General features: G+C 40.1%; 2 protein-coding genes across 4 annotated transcripts; both read right to left on the bottom strand.

The window, feature by feature from the left end:
- Window positions 1-686: 686 nt before the first annotated feature.
- zfyve27 (zinc finger, FYVE domain containing 27) lies at window positions 687-18,174 on the bottom strand. Of its 3 annotated transcripts, XM_047366422.1 has the most exons (14): window positions 17,878-18,174; window positions 16,147-16,375; window positions 15,990-16,060; window positions 15,705-15,891; window positions 13,716-13,811; window positions 8,874-8,986; window positions 8,671-8,789; window positions 8,173-8,244; window positions 6,980-7,000; window positions 6,811-6,831; window positions 3,030-3,171; window positions 2,853-2,899; window positions 2,664-2,745; window positions 687-2,265 (listed from the first exon to the last, which is right to left on the bottom strand). In XM_047366422.1, the coding sequence occupies exons 2-14, from the start codon at window positions 16,371-16,373 to the stop codon at window positions 2,195-2,197; spliced, it is 1,269 nt and encodes a 422-aa protein (XP_047222378.1). In that variant the 5' UTR covers window positions 16,374-16,375; window positions 17,878-18,174; the 3' UTR covers window positions 687-2,194. The 3 variants fall into 3 exon arrangements, with proteins under 3 accessions (XP_047222378.1, XP_047222379.1, XP_047222380.1); XM_047366423.1 differs by lacking the exon at window positions 6,811-6,831; XM_047366424.1 differs by lacking the exons at window positions 6,811-6,831; window positions 6,980-7,000.
- A 3,565-nt stretch (window positions 18,175-21,739) lies between these two features.
- si:ch211-284e13.5 (uncharacterized protein LOC793850 homolog) lies at window positions 21,740-25,352 on the bottom strand. Its single transcript, XM_047364241.1, has 3 exons — window positions 24,421-25,352; window positions 23,154-23,429; window positions 21,740-22,656 (listed from the first exon to the last, which is right to left on the bottom strand). Exons 1-3 carry the CDS (start codon window positions 24,893-24,895, stop codon window positions 22,082-22,084), a joined length of 1,326 nt encoding a protein of 441 aa, XP_047220197.1. The 5' UTR covers window positions 24,896-25,352; the 3' UTR covers window positions 21,740-22,081.
- Window positions 25,353-27,859: the final 2,507 nt, after the last annotated feature.

Here is a 27,859-nt window from a genome sequence, read left to right as displayed (position 1 = left end):
GCCTACAGGAAGTACTCGCATCAGAAATGTCTAAAGTAGATTAAAAACACAACGAGTACAGTGGGGCTACTCACTGCTGAGTCCTTTTATTGACATCTTTACTTCTGTTTTCGGTTGTTCTATTGGGCTGTGGCTTTCATCTTTGATCCACTGATGAATAGACTGAGTTTAAATGTCCTCAGGACCACAGGTGAAGGTCGAAACGTTGACGGATGGAAAGAATGTGAGAGCTTCCCTTTTTGGCTCGGTCCCATCTTCACCGCAACAGGCCGGAGCGGTGCATTAATTACTACAGAAGACCCGCCTGTCTGTCCATCTCCATCCCTTCAGAACAGGAACTGAACCTTCATATAATAGACAAATACTGTATGAAACTATTTTAGCTATATCAACAGCTAAAGACATGGAACCTATTTTAATACATAACAGAAGAGTTTATAAAAGCAAGATTATTTAATTAACCATACACATTTATACCACTGCTGGTATTAAATCTCTGTTAAGAGACAAATTACCTTCAAAGATTGAACCCAAACTATGTAAAACTCATCTATGTAAAGCATCTAAAATGCAGTTATGTAAAAACAATGCATGCAGCCATAATTAGGCCATCTAGCATTAAAAAAGAAACTGATCGTACATCTATGCTGCTTTTAAGAAAAAAAAAAAAACTCTGGATAACAAAATTGTAAATAAAATTTAATTCTGGTGCTAAAAACTGTCAGGAATGTTATAAGAATTTCTACATCCAGTATTAAGTTGTGGTTACAACCGTTTTTAAATGTTAATATGGTTTTAATAAAGCAAAATACCTTTACCTTCTCTGATCAACTTAGATAACTTATTTCACAATTTATTACAATAAAATCATAAATGAACCTTTAAAATATGACTACAAATATCTAAAAAACACACAAATACCCACTTGTTTGAATAAAAATCTGCACTTTCTGGAGTTTTAAATTAAATATATTAGATATAGAACAAATAGAACATATTACAGTAACAGTTGATATATGATTACCATAAAAGCAAAGCGAACCGTTACAATCATCTGTGTCTGATTAAAAAAAAAATCGACACTTTACCGCGACACGAGTTTTCAACACCTCAAAATCAGTTCTTCTAGTCAAGTCCTGCTTGCAAGAGAGTGAGGCTGTGGTGAACGTTTCAGGTGTCTTCTCAGCAGATTCTGGGACTTTCATCCAGTTAGGTTTAACATCCAACCAGTTTCAGGAGAAGCTTCAGAAGTGTGGAGATTTCTAGGCTGCCACGGCATGTCGATAAGCGCATTTATCCACACAGGAAAACATGAAAACCAGAAGGAGGCAAGTAGATAATTATAGCATTTTGAAAAAGTCTCTGTTCTGCTGAAGGTTGTGCTTTTTTACTTGAAATTATGCTGATTCAACGTGTTCTTCTTCTAACTGTGATCTTTGAGCTCCTTCAGATGGTGCCGAGACAGCTGGACATAAAGCAAACCTCAGGTCACAGGCAGTACTCCAGCAGCAGGACTAATTCTGAAACACAACTGGGCATTGTGTCAAATTGTTTATGACAAAATTATCTCAGGGAGCTCAGATTAACAAAAAATCAAGATACTGTATATTAAAAGAGCAAGACTGTGCAATCTTCATATTAGCTGGCCAGAGCTAATCACAAAACTTCAAACTATTACGTTGCTCATTTGAACACATCGACTCCAGTTCTGTCCACTTTTGAAATTGATCCTAAAGCATCTCAAGTTTACAGAGCACCATCGCTTTTTTCCTACAGAGGATCCCTCTCAGTAAGACTTATCTGCCCCACAAGACAGGTAATGTAAAGCAGGTAAAAACTAAATCCCGGGCATCCATTCTGTTCAGTCTTGGCCTTAAATGTGCAGCATTTCTTAGCTTCTCTTAGCTTAGAGAGGGGAATAAATGTAGGTCCTCTGGATGTGAAGCCATAATGATCTGATCATGGGGTCCTGTGCATCACGGACAGATTTTAGCAGGAAACGTCCAAACACACTACAGTAGCAATCCCACAAGCTACATATGAGGTTTACAGAGGGATGCAGCTGGTATAGCCAAGACGGTCCTGGATTTCCACATGGGAGATATCTGCACGTGTATGAGCCTTTACCACGGAACCGAGGCATGTAGGTTTGGGTTTAAGTGAAGGACTCTGGAGACAAAATCAGTACACAGTCTCATTGTAACTTGAGGAGGGAGGCATTACAGGCAGCACACACAAACACGGTCTCTCTCTGTGCCTCTGGAGCTGAGAAGGAGACATGAAGCAGAATATGAGACACGGGAGGAAAAATAAACGTTAACAAGAATCTACTCTCATGCAGGGGTCTCTGACTCTGGACCTCGAGAGCTACAGTCCTGCAAGTTTTAAAAGCATTCCTGTTCCAACCCTAATCAGAAGAAAGACTAACTACCAAACCTCTGCAGAACTTATTGACATGGTGAGGAGGTTAATTGATTTGATCCAAGTGTTGTGAAACACGGATGCATCTAACATTGAAGGACAGCAGCTATCGAGGACAGGCGTTGGAGACCCCTGCCTAAAATAAAATTTCTGTAACTTCTAAAAACAAAAATTTTTACTTCTTAAAATCAATCATTATTATTGCTAGCATGATTTTATCTTTTATTCATTTCCATTCTCACCTGTTGCCCCCATGCAGGATCTCAGCACCTTGAAGGAACAGCACCGGGAGCAGAAGCTGTTGCCACAGTTACTGCAGTTTCTCTGCAACATAAAGACATGCCACTTCAAACCCAGTGTCAATAAAATGATCAAACTAAAACTGATAATGATGTGAAACGTTCAACATTCACAAAAGGTTTAAGTCTCACCCTCTTCTTCAGTACTGAGAAGACGGCACTGCAGCTGGAACAGTTGCCTTTGGAGATGAAAGACAGAGAGATAAAATGGAGAAGGATTTAATAACTACCATCAGACTTTTCTTCCCCATCAACGAGGTCTAAAGGAGAGCAAAACAAAAACCAGAAGAGGCGTCAGAACAGACTGACCTGTGCTGGTGGCAGGATAGCGTTTCCGCAGTCTCTCCGTCAGTTTGGAGACCTTGCTGCGTATCGGTTCATTTCGACTCAAGAAGCCATTCTCAGACACAGTGTCATACTCAGGAGCTCCAAGAGGCCCGTCGTCATCCTCCTGAGGAAGATGGAAAAAAAAATAAAACAGACCAGAGAAATTATTATAATTTTATAAAATCTGAGACGGTCTTTGGAGTTTTTCAAATACAAAAGTAGTGTGAACACCTTCTAGATGAATTTTATCCAAAACACAATCACCAATTTTGTGTTTCAAAAACTGAGCAGCTTCAGCACAAGTAGCAAAACCACTAGTGCACTAATTAAAGCTGAGAATGCATGCATTTACAGTGCAAGTGCATTCAATACATGCATAGGGAATATAATGAGCACAAGGCCACCAAAAGAATCAATATTTTGTAATGATATCATTGTAAGACTATTGCAATGTATTTTGCTAAGCTTTTTGTTACATCTATTTAACTGTACATGTCACCTCCGGGGTTCACTTGTCAGGCTTATAAAACATTATGGGCCTGATCTTCAAAGATTCCACATAAGAAGTGCCAAATTACTTGTACCAAAAAAAAAAAACAATTGCATGTGCAATAAGTGGGTGTGTTTCACGCGATCTTCAAACATTGCGCATGCAATGGATAACAGGTGCAAAAGAGGTGCAGACTGCCCTATTTAAATGAGGAAATTGCATGTGTTACAGGCTGGCTGCTACTGCCCCCAGTGGAACAAGAGGAAAAGCGAACAAAAGCTGTGGCGATTGAAGCCTGCAGGGGTTGCTGCGCTGCATCATTACAAATGATCCAGGAGCTGATTTTGTCTTTCTGTTCCTTTCGGAGCACGCACAGCTTGTTAACTGTGTTGCTCGACGTAACTCACTATGGTTACAGATTACAAATTGGCCAATTAATATTAACATTATAAATGACAAACATGTCTGCCAATTAATTTATTAGAGGTTTGCACACCTTGATCTTTTAATTATTTTCAGAGACTCACCGTATTCTTTTAGTTTTTAAGAGTGTTCGAAGTGTTTATCATAAACAGTCCCAATATTCAAGCCTGAATTTTAGCAACATAAAAATAGTTTGTTCTAACTGTTGGCTATCTGTATGTTATAGCTTTGCTCATTTTAAAACATACCATCACGTAACTGTCCTGCAAAAAATTTGAATCGAATATTTATGTACATAAAAATTAACTATTTTCCAATGATTGTACCGAATTCATTTTCATCAATATTTTAACGATATATAACATGTTTGATTGTATAAATTGTTAGTTGGTGACATGAAATAATTTTTACTGTATCTGACTATTTCTTTCCTATTAATTATACTATCAGCATCATAGCACAATGAGTCCTTTGCATGATGTACAATTACAGTTAAAAGGCTGTGCACGCTTCTCTGGTGGATGATCAGTTATGTGTGCACTTCACCATGATCAGGTTTGTGCTTCAGCAGCAGATGATCTCACTGACAGCAATGGTGTGCTGGAATGATCCAGACACCAGAAAAAAAGTGTTGCAAGATTTATCATAGGAGATATGTCATTGCTTCTGTTTGTGACTGGCTAAAAATCAGACCTTAGATAATCCTACATTAAATCGTCTATTCTCATCTATTTTTATTATTTTTATTTTTGACAACCCAAATCTGATGGCACATGTACAGAAGATTCTCTCTCCCTTTCATCTATCATTCTATCTATGCCTCCTTCTCGCCACTGTGACAGCAGACATTTTTGCATCCTAGTTAGTACCTGCATTTCACACATGCTAAATCTAGACCCAAAAACAACACCTGCAATCCGGTTTCTGGTTAATAAATCGCATTGTGGGTGGTAAGGGATTATATTTGCATATCCCCTCCTATAAATTTGTGCGTGTGGGTCATTATCACATGTTTTGCATATTCATGAAGGCAAACACGCTAAAAAGTGTGTGCCCGCTGTTCCAGACGCGAACAAGTGTGCGTGTGGTTTTGTACACACAAACCTTTTGAAGATCAGGCCCTATGTACACATCTAAACATTCATGAGAGGCCAGGAGATGGAAGACAGTTAAACAGTGAACAAGGAGATGGATTTATTTTGTCCTTAAAAACTAAAACTGTTATTTGTTGTTTAATGACAAAAAAAACCTGTTGTCAAAAAGGACAAAAGTATTGCCTTTTTCAATTACTAAAGTACTTTTATTATCCAGCTGTGTTACAGAATAATAGTAGTGTGTTTAAAAATTTCCTTAAGATAGCTTTTATTCCCACACACACAAATGCATTGGGAACACTGCACATTCTATTTCAAGTCAAAACATGAAAACATCATCAGACTTCCCTCTACAGGAAGTGAGAAAACATGAATATCAGACTGTCCAAATAATTGCAGTCTGCATTTTCTCTATTCTAATATTCACTATACAAACTGAAAAATACTAAAAGGTTTAGCCTTCCAGTGAATCCCTGAACTAATAATTAATTATTAATAAATTAAATTCCAATTTTCTAAGAACTGCTTCGAAGCTGCGCTGCAAGATGTCACCGAGCCTCTGCCACCTGTGAACAGCATTGCCAGCCCAGGACAACTGAACTAAATCCTACAACTTTTCTGCATTTCTTAGTTTTGCCTCAGAAACAATGTGTTTGACGTCAGGCCACAACTTTTATACTGCACTAAGGTCCAGGAACTGGGCTGGTCACTCCATAAACAACAATCTTGCTTTCATCAGTTCACAAATTGTTTCTTTGTAGAAGAGTAAAGGGGTCTTTAGCTAACTGCAATCTCTTGATCACATGTCCTTTTCCTTCAACATTAGGACTTTGAAGGAGCTTCTTACCAATAGCTTGGCTTCACAGTACTCACAGGTAGACCTTCATTGACCACCATGGAGCAGATCACTGGCCGAGTCGTTGCTGTTTTGGCTATTCTTTAACCATTCATAGGGTAGTTTTCTGTGTACTCATGTTCATAATTTTAAAGCATAATTTTCTTCTTCTCTCCAATCAACTTTTTCATTAAAGTTTACTGTTCTTCTGTACAATGTTAGAAAGGAGACATTTGTTGCCTTCATCCTTAAATGACAATCTACTTTTTGACACAGGACAAAAAAGCTCAATGATGATATTTATTTGTTTTGTTTTGAACACGCCTCCTTTCAATAATAATTCACATAGACAGAATCAGCAGCACACATGACTGTTGGATCCTTTGGCTTTTACTCTACTACACCTACTAGTAACTTAGTTCTCATTGGGGAACATTATTTCTACCTAAAACATTGATTGATCAGGTTAGTGATGCCATTTTCAATACAACTAACATCAGCCATCAGACTGGCCATGTGGTATTTGTTTGGTCATGTGACCGTGATGGTGATGCAACGCAAGCAGCGGGGTGTTTAACTGAAGCAGAGAAGAAATGTCAGCAGAGTGGTATTTTTTTCACAGTGTTGAAAGGGAGAAATATGTATCTAATATGTATAATATCAGTGAATACTAGCAATACTAGTATCAAACATTGATATCGGCACCGCTTTTAATATCTGTGCATCCCTAAATGTATTATTATGCATAAATATGTGATATGTGGAAGAAACAGGCATCTGACCAAAATATTTTATGACATGCTGTTAGTTATAAAAGCACACCAACACTGGAAATCCTTAATGAGGACATTTTAATAAAATGAATGGAGGAGAAAAGCTGATTCCACTAATGTGCTTCATGAATTGATGGATTTCACTTACCAACAAGAGCAAAGGGGTTTCCTTGTTAGGAAACAGAACGACACATGAGAGCTACTTTATACATGTGGGACACCTGAGATAACACTCACAACCATGCTTTAAAAGCAGAACCAACAACTACACAAGGTGACAACACGTGAAGTTAGTGTGTGGAGTGGGAAAAACTCACCTGCAGAGCAACTGAATTTTCCTGAGTTAAGAGGGATGGCAAGAGGGAAAAACAGGAGGTGTCATCAGGATTTAATTTCCAAAGCAGTGATTGGTAAATTCCAGCCATTTTCAAAATGTGTGTCAGAAAAGGAAGAAAATGCTCCTGAATTTCTAAAATAAAAACGAGGCTTATTTCATTTGCTTTCACAGAACAGTTTACATCATCCTAAATATTCAACACAGCCCATCCTGAGCCATGTAGATCGCAATCTATTACTGATGAACCAGTCAATCAGGCCAGTGATCGATATCTAACCAATGTTCCTTCGATCAGCTCCAATCTGAGCTGATTTGACCAGTGATCAAATCTCAAAGTAAGCCAAAAACCACTATCTGCCACTAAACGTTTCTAATTTTTAACATCTGATCCAGGAGTTGATTGTCTCATGAGGCTGTAAAGACAACAAGGTTATTCAGGCCCAGTCCAAGCATGAAATGCGATGCCTTTGCTCATACATGTACATAAATCAATGGACTAGGGTTAGCCAGTACTATGATATCAAAATGCACTGAAGTACCCAAGAATAGCAGCAGTAAAAACTGCTGCACATGTTAGGTGGGGCATAAGCAGATAAGGTTACACATGTATATAGAGTAGGGCTGCATCGACTAGTAGACATCATCAACATCGTCAACCATAAAGAATTTGTTGACACCAAGTCGCTCAGTGTTACGTTTGAAGCGGACCTGCAGCTAAAAGCTTGCAGCCTGCTGCATATCCACATCAGACAAGATGAAGACAAAATAGTGACCATATGTTTTTTAATTCTATGAACTTTTTGCTCGAGTCCATATGTATTGCTTACAACACTTTGCTACATCATGCAGTTTCAGTAAAGTAAGATCAAAACGTAAGGTTAAAAATATACTAGAAAGCCATGAAATGTCCTAAATAATGTGCAATAATAATACGACATGTCAACCCTGTCTAGGTATATGGTCTGATTTTAGGAAGGCTTAACAGTATTAGAAAATTGGACATTGGCTTACCCTAAAGGGCAGAACATAGTCGGGCATACTATGAACTCCACAATGTCCGCGGATGGTTTCATAATGGAGGGTACCACGTACTGGTCATGACAGACTGGGGGATTACAGACTCAGCAGGAGGGGAAACGGGATCTTAAAATATCGCGTTATGTTTGCATTTACCTCGATTGCATCCTTGAATTCATCATCTGGCTCAGCCTCCTCAGCTTCCTCTATGCTGCCAGGTGAGAGGTCCTGTTGTCAAACACACAGATTCATACATGAACAGTGGTACACAGACGCCTTCTGAAAACCTGTTCCCCCCAGAATCAGCTCCCTGGACAGCAGACATTAAACTGCAATTATGAAGAAATCATCCAGAACTGGCCACACAAATTAATGTCAACATTGAAGCTTTGTGTTGCCTGTTGGCTTATTGTTCCTAGACTAATCTGAGGCCCTTTCCGTTCCATTCCCTGCCCGTTAATAGGAGACAAAAAAATCTACATAGACAACATGGTGCTATCTATGTCCATGTATGGATTTATACTACGTTGAGTACACGGGATAAGCAGAATAAGTAGCTTACAGTTTCGGAGGGTTTTAATGTAAATCACAACATCTAAATTTATCATAATCCTTTTAAAAAAATAAAATAAAAACCATGTTCTGTAATCTCACCTCCAGGCTGGTCGGTGTGGGGGTCTGGTCCGCTGTGTTGCCCTGGTCCTGCTCCTCACTCACCCCCACTGAGGTCTGTGTCTGACCCAGATGAAGAATATTCCTGAGGTCCAACAAAACTGAACAAAAAAAAAATCAATACAGCATATGAAAACTCCAAACCATCCAAGTGACATTGTTAAAACTTGTCTGAATGAGCCAACCTCTGCAGAAGTCTCTGTTCCACAGAAAGACAACGCTGTTAAGCCCGGCAAGCACCCAGCCCAAAGGAGCAACATACAGCAGACACACCACTACCAGCACTGCACCATAAAACCTGGAAGGCAGATGTAAACAATATGAGAATCAGACCACAGTTTTGGGTTCATACACAATTTTCAGGCCTTTTACACCAAGCTATAAAAAGGTATAAATACAAAAACTCATTGTGAATTTATTACAGATATTATAAGTGTGGTTGTGAAAACCACATTGTACCTCTGTATAAAACAGGGAGCAAACACCTCTTTACAAACTATAGACCTGTCTCATTACTACCTTAGTTCTTCAAAATTCTTGAAAACCTCTTTAATAGCTTCCTGGATAAATTCATTGACAAACACAAATTAATCACAGAAAATCAGAATGGGTTAAGAATTAACCCATCAACAGACTCAATTGACCAAAAGCAGGACAAAGTTGAAATATTTCTAGACCTGAAGGAAGCAATTGACACCATAAATCAACACAAGTTGCCTTTCTGACAGAAAGCAGATGGTTAAGATGGATGATAACTGTTCGTTATGTTTGGATATTTCTGGTGGCGTCCCCCAGGGGTCAGTATTGTGTCCTTTGTAGTTTATTTTGTCCATTAACGATTTGTGTAAAGTCTCAGAAACATTCAAGTGTGTGTTATTTCCTAATGACACAAACATTTTTTACAGAACAATTTTACTCGCATTACTAGTACACAGGATTAATACGAAGCTAAAAAAATTTAAAACTGGTGTAATAGAAATACATTTTCATTCAATTTGAGCAAAACGTTCATTGTTTTGGGTAGAACTAAACCACAACTACAAGTTCATTCAGATGGTTTTAAATTAAAATGGTGATCTAAATTTGTCTTCTGGGAGCAATAATTGCCCCTCCTTGAACAGCCACCTGGTGGAGGGGTTTGAGTGGTTTGAGTGCTCGAATGATCCTAGAGGCTATGTTGTCTGTGGCTTAAATGCCCCTGGTAGGGTTTCCCAGGGCAAACAGGCTCTAGGTGACGGGTCAGACAAAGAGCAGTTCAAGAACCCCTCATGATGACTAGTAAATTGAGGCACGTGACGTCGCCCGGTACGGCGGAGCCGGGGTCCCAGCCTGGAGCCAGGCCTGGGGTCGGGACTCGTCGGAGAGCGCCTGGTGGCTGGGCTGCTCCTCGCAGGACCCGGCCGGGCCAAGCCCAAACGAGAGACGTGAAGCCATTCCCCAGTGGGCCCACCACCTGCAGGGGGAACCGCGAGGGACCGGTGCAAAGAGGATTGGGTGGCGGACGAAGGTGGAGACCTCGGCGGCCCAATCCCCGGATGCTTAGGCTGGCTCTAGGGACGTGGAATGTCACCTCGCTGGGGGGCAAGGAGCCTGAGCTTGTGCGGGAGGTCGAGAGATATCGACTGGGAATAGTCGGGCTCACCTCCATGCACAGCGTGGGCTCTGGAACTCATCTCCTCAAGAGGGGCTGAACTCTCTTCTACTCTGGAGTGGCACACGGGGAGAAGCGGCGGGGTGTTGGGGTTTACCCCAGTGGATGAGAGGGTCGCATCCCTGCGCCTTCGGGTTGGGGACAGGTCTTTGACTGTCATTTCGGGCAGAGTGGTTGTGCGGAGTACCCAGCCTTCTTCGTGTCCCTGTCGGGGGTGCTGGATAGTGCCCCTCCCGGGGACTCCATTATTCTGCTGGGGGACTCCAACGCCCACGTGGGAAACGACAGTAACACCTGGAGAGGCGTGATCGGGTGGAATGGCCTCCCCAATCTGAATCCGAGTGGTGTTTTGTTATTGGACTTCTGTGCTAGTCACGGATTGTCCATAATGAACACCATGTTCAAACATAAGGGTGTCCATCAGTGCACTTGGCACCAGGACACCCTAGGCAGGAGGTCAATGATCGACTTTGTTGTTGTATCATCAGACCTTCGGCCGCATGTTTTGGACACTCTGTGAAGAGAGAGGCAGAGCTGTCCACTGATGAGGAGAAAGCCGGACAGACTTGGCAGGCCCACTAGTGAGGGGCTGCTGGGAACATCTGGCGGAGCCATTGGCCAGGGATGTATTCACCTCTGGGAGAGCTTTGACCAGATTCCGGGGATGTTGGAGACATAGAGTCCAAGTGGACCACGTTCTCCGCATCTAATGACAATGCTGCCGCCCGTAGCTGCAGCCGTAAGGTCTGCGTTGCCTGTCTCGGCAGCAATCCCTGAACCCGGTGGTTGACACCGGAAGTAAGGGACGCTGTCAAGCTGAAGAAGGAGTCCTATCGGCTGTGGTTGGCTTGTGGGACTCCTGAGGCGGCTGACGGGTACCGTGAGGCCAAGCGTGCCGCGGCCAAAGCGGTGGAAGAGGCAAAAACTCGGGCCTGGGAGGAGTTCAGTGAAGCCATGGAGAAGGACTACCGGTTGGCCTCAAAGCGTATCTGGCAAACCGTCCGGCACCTCAGGAGGGGGAAGCAGTGCTTCGCCAACACTGTTTACAGTGGGGGTGGGGAGCTGCTGACCTCGACTGGGGATATTATGGGGCGGTGGAAGGAGTACTTCGCGGATCTCCTCAAACCTGCCATCACGCATTCCGTGGTGGAAACAGAGGCTGGGGACTCGGGGTTGGACTCTTTCATCACCCAGGCTGAAGTCACCGAGGTGGTTAAAAAGCTCCGCGGTGGCAAGGCTTCGGGGGTGGATGAGATCCGCCCTGACTACCTCAACTCTCTGGATGTGGTGGGGCTGTCATGGTTGACACGCCTCTTCAAAATTGCTTGGCGGCCCGGGACAGTGCCTCTGGACTGGCAGACTGGGGTGGTGGTCCCCCTTCATAAGAAGGGTGACTGGAGGGTGTGTTCCAACTACAGGGGGATCACACTCCTCAGGCTCCCTGGTAAGGTCTCTGTACAAGCGGAGCAGGAGTTTGGTTCGCATTGCCGGCACTAAGTCGGACCTGTTCCCGGTGCATGTTGGACTCTGGCAGGGCTGCCCTTTGTCACCAATCCTTTTCATAACTTTCATGGACAGGATTTCTAGGCGCAGGCATGGGCCGGAGGGGATCTGGTTTGGGAACCAGAGGATTTCGTCTCTTCTTTTTGCAGATGACATGGTCCTGCTGGCCCCCTCTAGACAAGACCTACAGCAAGCACTGGGGCGGTTCGCAGCCAAGTGTGAAGCGGCTGGGATGAGGAGCAGCTCCTCCAAGTCCAAGGCCATGGTTTTCGACCGGAAAAGGGTGGCTTGTCCTCTTCAGGTTGGAGGGGAGTTCCTGCCTCAAGTGGAGGAGTTTAAGTATCTCGGGATCTTGTTCACGAGTGAGGGAAGAATGGAGCGGGAGATCGACAGACGGATTTGAGCGGCTGCCGCAGTGATGGGGCCGCTGTGCCGGTCCATTGTGGTGAAGAGAGAGCTGAGCCGAAAACCGAAGCTCTCGATTTACCGGTCGGTCTACGTTCCTACCCTCACCTATGGCCATGAACTTTGGGTACTTAGGATACAGTCTACTGCCCCGCGACCCGGTCCCCGATAATGCGGAAGACGATGAGTACGAGTATGAGGAGTAATAATAACTAAATGCTGGAGATCTCACATTAGATGTGTAGAAGTCAATGTGTCAGGAGGGCTTGCATTACTAAATAAAGCAAAACAGGTTCTGGATTAAAAATAAATATTTCACATCATATATTGTTCAACCGTTCTTCTATATTTAAATAACTGTGCAGTGGTTTGGGGCAATAATTATAATTAAGCGTAGTGCAACCATAATTAATTCTGCAGAAGAAAGCAGTAAGGATTATTGATGGGACTGGCTATAGAGACGAGACCAGCTCCCATTTATCTGCAGTCAAAACTGGTCAAATCTACATATTTTGTGGAGGTACAAACAGCAGTAATACTATTTAAAGCAACAAACAAATTGTTAACTGGTACTATTAAAAACTATCAGCTGAAAGAGAGGGTGGTTATTATTTCATTTCAAGGAATGTCACATCAAGAAATGTTCATTCATCTTGTAAAGATTTTTGGATTTCCATTGGTGGAGTAAACCTATGGAACAGACAAGGACTGTCCAAACATGAAACGATTCAAAAAGAGATTTCAAAAGACAATTTTAAAAAGATAAAGGGGTGAAGAATGTATCTGATTATTTTTGCTAATTACAGATAAATATTTATGTGAGAATTTATATATGAATTCATAACTATTATTATAATATGTTATATGGTGTTACTCTTTATTATATATGTATTTATGTGTAAATATATAACTAGATATATATTATTGTGTATACTTTGTACATAGATTTGTGTAATGTTTAAAAAGGTGTAGATTTATATAATAGTAGAAATGCATGCTTCAATTGAAACTTTATTTTGTAATTGTTGTTATATAATTGATATAGAATAACTGAGTAAACTAAATATTTTTTCAGTCTTATTGAATTTATTATTGTATAGTTTAGAACAAGGAAACAGAACACCTTATTATTAGTATGTTTTAGAGAAGGGGTGAGATTAAATAAGTTTGTACTTCTTCCCACTCCTTATATGTAAACAACAACAGCACTGTAGGGATTATTTTGTTTATTTTTGTTCTTCGCATGTTTGAAATAAATGCTTAACCAACTAAAATATTAACTAGCTGGAGTTTACGGAATCTGCAAAAATTGCACAAGTAGGTGTATGGATAGCAACATACTGCAACAGCTGTATTACATTTACTACTTCAATATTGACAGTTCCAAGGGTCGGACCTTTGAAGGCAAACGACTTATCTACATGCAGTGTACATGTATCTGTGAGTGTGTGTGAGTGCGTACAAAGACCTTGATGATGTGGCATGATCATCCCAGTATAAGACCTTATAAATAGCTTCCGCTGACTGGCAAGCAGAGGACAACATTTCATCCAGGTGCTTCAGCCTGGTAAGAAAAGAAAATACACAAAATATACAAAATGAAGCCTAAGATGCAATTACAAAACAGTTATAACAAGATTTACATTTAGTTGGCTAAAACCCATAATAATACCTCGAATGGACTTCTTTCAAGACATTCTGGCAGAACTAATGTGGTGTGTAAAATTAAAATTATATGCGTCGTTCCCTCTGCTTTCAGCACCAGGCTGCTGCAATCAGTAGCTAGAGAGGAGATAGCAGCATACCAGAGAACTTCTCCACAGACAGGGAGCGTTGTTGATGACCATTTAGGCTTAGGTTACTGACATCATCATGAACAATACAGCAAATACTTATTCACCTCATTTACATCTTCCTTTTATGTATGGAGTGCTTAGATTATTGTACCATATGTCTAGAGAGTGTATTTATATATAATTATATCTATATTTTTGACTTTTTCCATTTTTATCAAAATGTTTATTTTTGAAAGCATTTTACAGTCTGTAAATAATATTAAAATTCTTCTATACTATGTTGTTCCACTTTTTATTCATGGTTATTTATTATTTATTCCATTTATTTATCCTTTCTTACAAGACTTTCACCTTTACCCTTTCATGCAGTTGAAACTATTTAATTTCCCCCTGGAGAGATGATAAAGTTTATCTTATCTCAATTTTAAAGATTGTTATAGAAGTTTATGTGCTCATTTACTCGACTGTTTAGGGGGTGGATCCCTGCATGATCGAGCCGGTAGTCTTATTAATTTGCTATTGTTCATTGTTCGGAGAATATCTCTCCTTTCTCTCGGTCTTTCTGCCATGTTCTCTGTTTCAGACACTCTTAGGCTCACTAAAAGTCCTCCTCACTACTCTAAACATTTTCTCACGTTAGGAGCTCTCTTAAGGACTAAGGAGCTTCGTCAATAATTTATCTTACCGAGGGAAAATTCAAAGAAAATCTTAAAATTTGAGAAATGTTTTTCTTAGAATGACGTCACTAGGAGTTACTTTTAGTGTTAAGATTCTTTGTGAATACGGGCCCAGATGATTAACAGGAACTGCACAGAAATGTACTACAAATTGAATTATCAATGAGTTGCATCAAAACAGGGGAAATAAGTCAGTGTTAGCTTAGCAACTTAGCAAACTGGTCTACAAGAAACCTCCATGAGCAGGAGCAAGTAATGAGTTCAGACTGTAGTTGTATGTTGAATAAGAAACATCTCCAGAGACAAATGATAAAGTAAGGAGTATTTCAGGTGATCCTTTGTCAGAACATTATAGTAGTTTTCCTAACTCTGTTTAACCCCTCTTGGAGCGGCATAAAAGGGCTTTAAGGCAAAAATTCCGATTGGGACAAAATATCTGTTGCTATTAAGAAAAATGGAAATTAGAGATTGCAGAATCCTGAACATCACTGGTGAGGGTCTTCACAGAGACAAAATCACAATACTATTGAAGGTCATGTGATACTGATGAAATCTGGTCTTTTATTTTGGTTTTTGAACATCAACGCGGCATTGATTTGATCAACTTTACTGTTGTTATGGACTGTGACTCAGCTTAGGGAAATGAATCATCTTAAATGACTTGGATCGTTATGAGGGCCAAAAAAAAAAAACATCTTGATTGGGAGATCCCGAGCTTCAGATCTGACCAAAAACTAGATTTGGTCTAATTCTTCTGTTTGTTTGGTTGTTTAGCCAAAGAAAACAAAGGATATGTTGACTACAAGTCAACAGGTAGACTTTCTGGTCTCTAAGGAGTCATAATAAAATATGGCAGAGACAACACTTAAGTTTGTTACAGAAGACAGGCAAACAGGCTCTCTTTGATCATCCCCAAATACAAGGAGTGTTTATGAGCTGAAGGTTACTCAATCACTGGCTGCAACCCAGCAGTTTGTAACTTACAGGTCTTTGATTTCCAGCATGGCCTCCTGTTTGGTGAGATTCACTGTCTGCAGGTCTCTACGATGCACAGCGTGATGGCGCCTCTTCTGGAGCTCAGCCTCTGATGCTCTGCTCATGCACCTGTCCTGCAGGTAACCCAGGGCAGCAGGCGCTGAAACTGCCACTACACTCACTGTGAACCAGCCCACTGATACCAGAGAAGAACAAGAACAACTGTTGTATTAATTATTAAAATGCACAACAACAGAACTTGTTAAATATTGATGCCTAAACCCCTCAACATACCTTCAGTAACTGTGCAAAAGAAGACATTAAGGAATACAAACACAAGAAGAGAGCACACTGGCATCTTCCATCTGAGTAAAGAGAGAAAAAAAATAATAAATATAATTGACATTTTTAGGAAAAATATGGCTTTTCTTCTACAAGCACCCAAACATACCCAAGCAGATAGCGAAAGAGCTCCAGTGCATCTACAACCGGTTCCAAAAACAGAGCCATTCTCTTGAAGGACACCACCATGTTCAGGAGGTCAAAGTTTGGTGCACAGCGAGGACTCCCTAACTCAGAGGTATCCGGAGACCCTGAGGTCTCTTTAGATAACGAGTGCACAAGCTCCCCCCGTTCCCCCAAACCCTGGGAGGCCTCTGCAGTGCTGTGCAGCGACATCTCTAGGCAGTGGGTAGAAAAAAAAAGACAAGCAGGCAGGATGCAATTAATGAAACAGGAAACCTGAATTATCCCCTCATAAAACGTTGCTTCCTGGAGGAGTTTCTTTATAATGAGAGTAACGCATTTCCACGGTTCAATATCACAAATGAGTCAGGTTGAACCCATCTTGTCCCAAAACCATGTGTGTAAAATCTATGTAGTGCATCATGGTATAAAAAACCTTAAAGATATGAACGTGAAAAGCAGAAATGCACAAGAACGTGACATTGTGGTTATGCAATAAAAGCTTTAACATTTCAACAGCAGAAGGAACTGCAAACATTCAGAGCTGACAGGAGGTTCCAGAATGTTAATGAAACGTAAAAAAATAGCAATATTATTGTAGAATATCGCAACAGTAAAGATTTACTCTCGTTTTTTTTTTACCATTTTTTGCATCATCAGCGTGTCCTAAAAACTCTACCTGATGTCTAGTATGTTGGTCACCAAGATCAAAATCAGTTGTAGGTATAAAACACAGTAAAAGTCCATAAAAATGAAACTTTTTAATAAAACGCTGTGTGCTGTGGTGGAAAACTGACACTGTACACACCATCCCCACTGAGAACCATGGTGGCACCAGTATCATGCTGATGGAATGCTTTCTTCTGCAAAGACAAGGAAGCCGGTCAAAGGTTATAGGTCGATAGCTTTTGCTAAATACAGGTTGATCCTGGAAGAAAACCTGTTAGAGGCCACAGTAGACTTAAGACTGAGGTAGAGGCTGGTCATGAGCGGTACAACGACCTTAGACATAGAGCCAGAGGGGAACGACTAGGATCAAACCATATGCATGTCTTAGAATCGCCCAGTCAAAGTTCGGACCTAAATCCAACTGAGAATCTCTGGCAAGACTTGAATTTGAGCTAGTTTGCAAAGAATGAGCCAAAAAAAAAAAAAGACGTCAGTAGATGTAAATCTGGTAAATAAATAAATATCTCCATACAACCTGCCCCTGTTATTGCAGCAGAAGATGGTTCTGCAAAGAATGGACTCAAAAGGGGCTGAATTAAAAAAAGCAGGCCACACATTTTTTTTATTTTTAAAGTTACACAAATTCACAATTATATACTGCTTGGTTCTGATCGATCACACAAAGTCCCAATAATGCAAATTGAAGCAACGTAACAAAGGTGAAAGAGGTCAAGCGGGTATTATTTTTAAAGACAGTGAACGTGACATTCAATGGAAAGGGTTTCCTCCATGTTATAACTGATGTAGCCTTTAAAAGACCTGCTTGCGCAGCTGTCTTGTTTTAAGACGTGAATACTTCCAACAGAGAGACAATCACTAGAATGAACAGGCAGCTCAAATAATTGGTGCTAATAGCTGCTGTGGCCCGAGAGAGATGTAGCCAGACAGGAAAGGGAACTCTGAATAGAGAGCACTGAACAAGACATATTACCATGAATGTACTGGTTATTATTTCAGCTAAAAACAGGAGGCAGAAAACATAACTTACTGACAGCAGAGACAGTCCAACGCAGCTGCAGCAGAGGAGCTGAGAGAGGAGCTCAGGCGAAACTAACGAGACCCACCGACAACATGAAACCGGAGGGAGGAAGAGCCTCCAAACTCGACCAGTTCTGGTAACATGACTGCAGACAGTCCGTCCAAACAGTCTGGCTTCTTAAAACTGCCACGGAGGTGAAACACGATAAAAAAAAAAAAGAAAAAAGACAGTTCTGTTTTGTTCATGGAAACAGCTTTCCTAGCTAGCTTGCTGCTGTTCAGAGAACGTTCGCTTCCCCTTCTAATCCAGGACGAATAGCTGACAGCGGAAAACGGCCTGATCAGTCCAGAACAGTCGATAATAGAGCAGACTGATCGATTCCAACAATAAGAATAGATAGATAGATAGATAGATAGATAGATAGATAGATAGATAGATAGATAGATAGATAGATAGATAGATAGATAGATAGATAGATAGATAGATAGATAGATAGATAGATAGATAGATAGATAGATAGATAGATAGATAGATAGATAGATAGATAGATAGATAGATAGATAGATAGATAGATAGATAGATAGATAGATAGATCATATCTTTGGCTCACTCTAAAGACTATTTCAGAATCAAGTTGGGACCCTGACTGGGCCACTCCAACATTTTAACATTGTTTAATATCACTGGTCAAATGTAACGATTACCCTTAAATCCAAATGTGTCAGGAGGCTTAGCTGTAGATATTATTTCACCCACTTTGTGCAATGCACCAGTAATTAAACAAGCCTTCCGCATGATTCTACCACCACCATCTGAAGTGCTGCATGCTGCTTTTTCTTTTGCAAAATTAAGAAATCAAGGAAGTTTATACAGTTGATGAAAAAGGAAGTTTCCCAATTTCCGGCTCTTATCAGTTAAATGTTAGCAAAGATGGGAAGTCATTTCTGAGTCAGTTGTTCTTATAGCTGCCTTTTCTCTGGAGTTCATTGGAACACAATGTTTACACAAGAAAAAATACATTCAAATTAACAAAGAGGGAAAGAGAGAGAAAAGGAAAACTGACAGTGATTAAATTACTAACTCAAATCTTATAGGATTTAATTGAAATAGATTAGAACCCATAAAAAGCCACTAAAGACAATTTAACTACTTAAGTCCAAAGACTTTGATGCACTTTGTTTTTCTCAGGTTCCTGATCATCAAACATGTTGTTCTAACTTTAAAGAGTCATGGCCATTTAAAACAAAACCTACACAACCCAACACCATGTTCTTATCTTCATAGCAAACACATCTTATAGAGCAGTTACACCAACAGACATGAAGTTTCTGATTGTCCATGATTGGCTGGGTCGGTTGGAGCATTGTCAATTCAATTCAGTTCAAAAATACTTTATTAATCCCAAAGGGAAATTAAATGTTGTAGCTCATATAATACAGGTCCCATTTTACAAGAGCACTGGATGATATAACATGTTATATTGCTTGCATATTTCTAAAAAAAACAAAAAAACAAATCATAATCATACTTGGTATAGACAGATAAAGTTAAACGCCAAATTATTCACTGACAGTATTTTCTGTGCTTAACCAAGCTGAATCTCTTGAAAGTATTTATATTTTAGTGTTAAACATCCATTTTATCTTACAGTTTTTACTCATAATGATCACCCTGCACTATTCCAAAGCATTTTCATTGACCAGTTATTTTTAGTCAAGAGTTGACACGGTGATGTGATCTTTGTCGCCCTCTACTGGTAACTTAAATAAGCCCCCGATCTGTGTTCTTCATTAAAACGTAGATGAGTATTTACACGATGTTTGTAAATTTTACACTGGGTTGCTTTTCCCCAAGGAGAGCCAACAACATACATCATCTTAAAGTTTGTAATTTCCCTTTTAATCTAGATAAGTTAGAAATTGTTTGTAATTTCTGAATGAAATATTTTAAAGGATGTTTCCCTAAAAAAATATGGCATTAGCCATAAAGCATCGGTATGGGGTGCCGAATGTAGAAATTCAGCAAAAAAAATTCATTGTGACATTTCTGTTATTTAGTGCACTTTCTTCACATTTAGTGAAATATAAATCTTAAATCAATATCTAGAAATATATCTTAAATCTAAATCTTATATCTAAACCTTACATCTAAATATATATCTTATATCTTAAATCTAAATCTTATGTCTAAATCTAAATATATATCTTAAATCTAAACGTTAAATCTAAATATATATCTTGTATCTTAAATCTAAATCATAAATCTAAATCTCGGACTTAAATCTTCAGAAGATATGCTAATTAACCACGCCCCTTCAACGTCTCAACTCGTGGCTACACCCCCAGCACATAGGGCCATGATTGGGAGAAGAACAGAGAGGTCAAAAGCCAACATGGCGGTCTTGCTGCAAGCCGAACAGATCGAGCGGGCTGTGGCAGGTGTGCGGGCTACACTCCCGCATGCACCACCCTCAGCAGTTTCTGTAAGTACAACAGTTTTTTTCCATCTAACTTCTGTACATAAGTGAGGAGTCATTCAGGAGATATCTATGGAAGAAAATGTGTCCCAATATTCAAATTAAAATGTATTAATAAATACTTTTTCATTTTCAAAATGAAGCTGCATTTTTTTTGACTCATAAATAAAATTAAAAATAAATTTTTTGACCTCTGTTCTTCTCCGAAATACGGCCCCATGCACTGGGGGTGTGGCCACGAGTTGAGACTTTGAAGGGGCGTGGTTAATTAGCATATCTTCTGAAGATTTAAGTCCGAGATTTAGATTCATGATTTAGATTTAAGATATATATTTAGATTTAAGATATGATATATATTAAGATTTAGATTTAAATTTAAGATATAATATATAGGTTTAGATTTAAGATTTAGATTTAAGATATATTTCTAGATATTGATTTAAGGTTTACATTTAGCATTTCCCAATAAATGTGAGAAAAATTCACTAAATTTGAAGAAAGTGCACTAAATAACAGAAATGTGACCATGATATTTTTTTTACTGAATTTTTACATTCGGCACTCCATACATCAGCCACCTCAGTTGCATTTCAGTAAATTAAAATACCATTGAAAACTTAATTTTAGTATTTTATTTCAAAAATGAAATTTGTATATTGTGTTGATTCATTACAAACAGATTTGGATGTACAGCTTAAAACCCCTAATTCAGTTTGTCCGAGTTTTCTTTTGCTTATAAAGAAATGTTATGCTATTGGTAACCTATGGCCAAAATCAATCACGGGTAAGACTGCTGACTTGACAGCTGCCCAGCAGACAGTCACTGATACCCTCCACACGGAGGCAAAGCCACACAATCTCATCGCTAAAGAAACTGCCTTTTCACAGAGTGTGCATTCAAGCAATTTTAGAAGAAAGTTGAGTAGAAGGAAAAAAAAAGCATGCTAGTAAAAGGTGCACAAGCAGTAACTAATAAAGCAGTGTGAAACAAAGCCCATTCGAGAGCTTAGTGTAGATTCCCAAAATGTGGACTGTAGCAAAAGTCAGAGCTTCAAGAGCCACCATACTCCGACGTATCAAGCATAGGAGCTGCAACTGTTGGGCACTTTTTCTCCACGTCAGTTATCAGTTTTTCTCAGGGAGCTCTGAAATGTATCACTCTGCATGTAATATTAAAACAGGGGTTCCTAAAGTATGGCCGGTGGTCATCTGTGCCCCTCAGAACAATTTTTAAAAGGTGGAGCCTGCAAGCATAGGGAGTTGAAGCAAAAATTTAATTTACCCTTATCAACCAAGTTTCTGCTTTCATTTTAATTTAGCAGAAAATAGATCCACAAACATATCCAGCCACCAATGATTAAACCTGACTAAATACAGAAAGCTGTGTCACAAGAATTTATATTTCTGTTTTTATTCTTGAAAAAAAAGCAACGGTTTTCAACTTTATTTTGAACCTCATGGCAAAACATTTAGAGACCACTGATCTACAAGAGTTTCACTTTTTGAAATAAAATCACTGAAATAAATCAGCTTTACAATCATATTCCATTTTATTGACATGTATCTGTATGCTGATTCTTGGAAAGATTGCCAGTACTTTTTACACAGGTCTCAGACATGTACTGTATATCTCCAAGCAAGTGATGACAGCCTATACAACCCTGACAAACTGATCTTTTTAATCTACTTTAGATGATGTTTATATTTGAATGTATTAAAAGAAGTCAGTCTTTAAATCTACTCTAGGTGCTTGTTGTGAGAGCGCTGGTGGAATTTGAGTCCACCACAGTGCCTGAAGGACTTCCCACACTGCCCGCACACGTACGGCTTCTCCCCAGTGTGGATCCGGAAATGTCGGGTCAGCGCCCCTGAGTGGCGGAAACACTTGAGGCACACAGAGCAGGTGTATGGCCTCTCTCCAGTGTGGATGCGCAGGTGGGTCTTCAGGTTCTCCAAGCGGTTGAACTCACGGCTGCAAACGGTGCAGCGGAAGGGGCTGCAGCCTGGGGGGTAAAGCTGTCGCCTGGTCCTTGCACCTCCCGCTATGGGTGGCTGACAGCACTGCAGGAGCCTCTGGCGGCCCTGACCGTAGTGTCGCCGCAACAAGCTGGGCACGGGGAAGGTCTGACCGCAGAACTTGCACGTGGGGATGGAGACGCTGCGGGCTGTCTCGACGTGGGATCCATGGACCTGTGGAGGAGCTTGTGATACAGAAGCTTGTTGTGCCAGATGGAAACTGTTTGGAAACTCTGAGGAGATTGACTCAGGATCTGAGGGTGGTGGGAGGCTGGAACTCATGGCTGGAGGAGGAGCTGTTGAGAAAAAAAAACATTAGACAAAACCATAAAAACACATGGGGAAAGTTTCAGGTCTATAATCTGCTTATTTCCTCCATTAGAGATTGCTTGTGTTTTTGCTTCAATGCAACATTAAAATTTTTCAAATCAAACTAATTTTAATAAAGATGACCCCAGTTAAATAAATTTAAAAAATCTGTTTTCAAATGATATTAATGAGATCCTGGAAATCGTCTGAAGCTGTAAATTATAAATTTCACACTGAGAATGAATCAATTTATTTTATTTTAACAGACTAACTCAGGCAGAGGCTTGTGTGTAAACTGAATTTTTCATTTTTTGTACATCCAATCCTAATCCCTCTGTACAGCTAAATAAACAAAAGTTATTTGGCTGGACAGAGGGGAAAACTGGTCTTTCAATAGTAGAGGTAGTTGACCCCTGGCCCAAACATTTAAAGCCTTACATGAAAATGCTTCTGCACACTTATTTAACACTAGTTTGCTTCTTACCTTGATCCACCTTTTCCCCGAGAACATGATCCTTTGGGTCTTGGCTCTGAATATCCGTCATCTCTGGTGACCACTTGATGCCCTCCAGGCTTAAATTTTCCTTTTTAATAAAGTCCAAACTGCAAGGGGCTCCTCTATTTTCCTCATCCAATTCTTCTTGTTTGATCTTGACAGTACTGATAGGTTTCGCCGACTCAGGAGCTTGTTGGTTTTGACATGGTGAGATCATGCCTTCTGTTTTCAATGCAATACACTGAGACATAATCTCAGTGACAGCTGTGAATAAAATAAAAAATAAAAAAAAAGACAAAACTGCTGAATAGAAGTGTTTTCATTTAGCATTTGTATTTACAATAAAACAAAGACATTAAAATCTCCAATTTCTTTGTTGAAAAGGAAAATGTTGGATTTGAACAATCCCCTTACTAGACAACAAATACTGAGATCTATGTTTTTTTTAACAAGGAATTCAATGAGAAGCTGATTGTCTTAATCCCATTAAACTGACTAATGACATTTGATTTAATGCTAAAGAAAAGCACACAAAGATATTAGTTAATTTACAAGTTTTGGTTTTGATACCTGCAAAAAATAAGCAATCCTGAAGACTGTCCAACCATGCACTTCAGTTTGTGTTAAATTATAGTTGGGTCTAAAGTCAACATTTGTGAAAGAACTGGTACCAGTGTGGTACTGTGATGGGATGCCACTTGTGCAGTAGCTCAGACCTGAAGTAGTAGCTCAGCTAAAATCCTATTGGGGTCGGTGTATAGAGGCACATAGGTTGTCAGCTTTCCTCCAGCAGACCTTCAAACTTCATGTGGTCTTCAGTTCAGCTCAATAACAATGTGTAGCGCTTCATGAAACCCAGTGTCCTGCATTCAAAGCCCTTAAACAAGTGCAATGCAAAGAATCGGTTGCAGTGATGTAAAGCACGTCGCTGTTTTATTCTAGAACAGTGCAGACATGTTCTCTTGGAGTGATCAATTATGCTGCCTTGTCTGGCAATCGAATGGGTGAATCTGGATTTGGCAGAAAACAGGACAATGCTTGTCTGACTGCATTGTATCAAGTTCGGCTCCTACCCTGACCTCTAATGAAAGGAAGCCCATAACCGCTCAACACTACAAACTGCACTAAAACCATTTAAGAACTATAGTCATAGATCAAAAACAGAAGCAATGTGACTTGTTTTTAACTTTAATGTATGACCTCAGCTGTAGCCAGTCAGTAAAGGACATGTTGCAAGCTCAGACATGTTACCTACCCTCATCTTTATTTTCTGCCTCGGAGTCACTCTGCGTCATATCACGATCTGATCGCAGTTCCTCATGTCTGCTCACACCTCGAAGATCCGGACCAAGACAGCCATGACCTGCAGCCTCATTTCCGATCTCCGTCCTAGCGAATGAAGCCATTGTGTGCCATTGGCCGCAGGAGGTAGGGTGGAGCGCCTCGTCCCTTTGCCTTGCGCCACTGACATTATCCTTCATGTGAACACAGTCCAGCATCCGCTCTGCTCGCTGCAGCTTCTCTCTCAGGGACTCGTTCTCCCTCCGCAGCTCTTCATACATGTCGCTTGTCGCCTGACCGACGAGCGCTCTCACCTCTTGGACTGCGAGCTCCATGGCCACTTCCAAAGCTCCTTGTATGGCAGCAACAAGCTCCTCTTGGAGAGACCGCACAGCCTCGGATCCGCACAGTGAAGGCGCAAACGCTCCCCCAAACGGCTGCCGCTTCATGGTGCGTTCAATTTCCCACCACACCTTTATCCTATGGAATATTTTTCCTTGACTGACCTGGATGGACAGCTGCTGGTTTGTAAACTAAAATACGTCACTTCCGCTTAAGTAGACGACTAGTGGTGCGCGTGTGGCATTGCAACAGTTAAATCACATTGTAATGCAAGAGTTTTCTAAAAAAAAAAAAAACGTATTCAGCAAGTTTCCAGGTCCAAATTTGAAGTATGAAGCTCTGAACGGTTTTGCTGGCAGCGGTATTAGTGTGTTGCACAAAGCAGATAGAGAAATGTTATGGATGACCCGCCTATTGCGACACCTAGTGGTAATCACGTTGAACTGCAACAGCTGATTGATAAAATTCAAAAAACGCACATCACATGTTGGGAGTTTGTTACGGTATCCAAAAATGTTCAAATGTCACATTCAGCAAGTATAGCGACTACCATTCTTAAAGGAGTCCATCACTTTCGGCCTTTGTAATGGTCCAAATTTGAAAGAATCCAACCGGAAGGCCCGAGGATGGCAGCAAACATAACATTCAGGACAAACACAGATTCCTTTAGAGAAAAAAATATAAATATGACACACCAGAAGTTAAAGTTGAACTTTCTAACAAAACCTGTCAAAGAGAATCCAGCCTGGTGCTTTGAACTTACCACAACTCCTATTTTATCTTTGTTCATCGTGGATGTAAGTTGCTCTTTGCTGAACAAACATTCTGGAAAGTTGAGACTGTGGAGCCTTGAGCAGTCCAACAAAAAAATCCACTCACGTTCAGCTTTCACAGAAACCCAAGATACCAAACAGTTCCAAAAAATTAAATGTTGGAGGTGTTGTGAAGAGGAGCCAGATACACTTATATAGCACTCCCACACCAGCTGGTTAATTGACGTTGCCTTCAGGCGTCACCAGGAAAATTCGATACTATTAAGCCATTTAAAGATTTTTAGAACATTAAAGCTTTTCTAAAGCCACACTGAAAACCTGATAGGTTGCTTTTCATAGGTTATGCAAACACTGATGGAAAGGGTTTAGGTGCATCAAATAAGGTCAGTCGTAATGTTACCTCGTGGTTACTGCAGGTATTTGAAGAATACTGGTCTTATTAGATGACTTATATATTTAATAGTAATGTGGTAATGCAACAAATTGTATGCCAACTGCCATAAACTCTGTTATTAATGCATCAAGCCCTGTTCTGCTGTAAAGAAGGTCCCCGGGCTTGTCTACTACTGTAGATCTCCATGTTGCTTCTGCTGTTTCAGCTGTTTTTGAACAGTGTCATTTCCTTTTTTAAATAAGATTGTGCAACAGATGAGATCTACAAACAGACTTCTTGAATGTCATCCATCTAAATAGATGAAAGAAGTTTTTATTGCTGTTTTCCTGACTTTTATTGACTGTTATCTTAGCTCAGGAACTGTACCAACTGGTTTTAAACATGCTGTTGTTAGGCCTCTTCTTAAAAAACCTCAACTTGATCCCTTGGTTTCATGAAATTTTAGACCAATATACCTTTTCTTTCCAAGGTTTTAGATAAAATGGTTTTTATTCAACTTCAAACTTCTTTAAAGAGCAATTGCACCTTTGCAAAATTCCAGTCTGGCTTCAGATCAGGACAATACAGAGACTAGTTAACAAACATTCATGATGATATAGATATTTCTGTTGATCAAAAGTCTCCTGTGGTTCTGGTTTTATTGGACCTCACAGCAGGCTTTGACACAGTGGCTCATTCTGTTCTTTTGTTCCAACTCAGCCACTATGTCGGTATCAGTGGCACAGGACGGAGGTGATACACTTATCTGAAACAGAACCTTTTTTGTCATGATTAACAATTTTACCTCTTCTAGTGCTCCTCTTTCATGTGGGGTCCCACAAGGCTCCATTCTTGGCTCTCCTAGTTTCTCCTTCTACGTTGCCACTTGGAGCTATTATTACCCAGTACTTGTTATCTTTCCACTGCTATGCAGGTAATTTACAGATCGACTTGTCTCTGAAGCCAGATTACAGTAATGCTTTCCACCCTCTACTGGATTGCATTATGTGCATTATGTGCATTATGTGAAGCAGTGGTTGAGCAGGAGATTTATGTTTTTAGATGACCAAAAACCTGAATGTATTTTATTTGGGGGCAACACAGCTACAAATCTCAGGTCTTTGATTTTTAATCTAAAGAACATTGTGAACAATTTGGAGGTAATATTTGATAAGGATTTTACATTTTAAAATTAAAGTGACTCTGTAGTTAGGAAAAGCTTTTTACAGCTGCTCCTTTCGTCCAAAGTTAAGCTTTTTTAAAGTATTCTTACCTGGAAAAGGCCATTTACACTTTCATTAGTTCCAAACGCACATTAACCCGTTTTTTTAATCTTTACATTGGCTTCCTGTTTGTTTTAGAATTGATTCTAAACTTTTACTGTTCCATTTTAAATCTCTTAAGTGTTTGTGTGTGTGGCAGGTCCTTGAGGTCTTATTGGAAGTTCTGAGGACTAAGCTTAAACTCTGGGGTGACCGGGACTTTTTGGTGGTGGCACCCATGCTCTGGAACCAGCTTCCTTTGGAACTCCGTGCCATCACCGAACCGAGCATTTTCAAAAGCAAATTGAATACACATTTGTTCAGAAAGGCTTCTAATGTTTCTTACCACATTTATTTTTAACTGAATAATTTTGTGTGTTATGCGCTTTGGTCTCCTTGTTTGGATGTTTTAAAGCACTTTATAAATGAATAAATGAAATAAAAATGAAAAATAAAACTCCACAGAAGAAGAAGTACTGGTTACTGCAGCTTCTTTGGAACCAGTTTGACCTGCAGCACACCTGTTTATTATTTTCTTCTGACCTTAACCCCAGCCGGTGTCATATCTGCTGCAGTGGTATGATGTCTCTCTCCCCCTGTGTGTTTAATTCTCAGTTTGATCAGTCTTTTGTTGATCCTGTTTTCTCTTGGTGAAGATCCGCT

Source organism: Girardinichthys multiradiatus, chromosome 5, assembly GCF_021462225.1.
Source record: "Girardinichthys multiradiatus isolate DD_20200921_A chromosome 5, DD_fGirMul_XY1, whole genome shotgun sequence".
In the NCBI taxonomy this organism is placed as follows: Eukaryota; Metazoa; Chordata; class Actinopteri; order Cyprinodontiformes; family Goodeidae; genus Girardinichthys; species Girardinichthys multiradiatus.
Note: the sequence above shows the minus strand (reverse complement) of the source record. Positions and strands in the feature narration are given on the sequence as shown.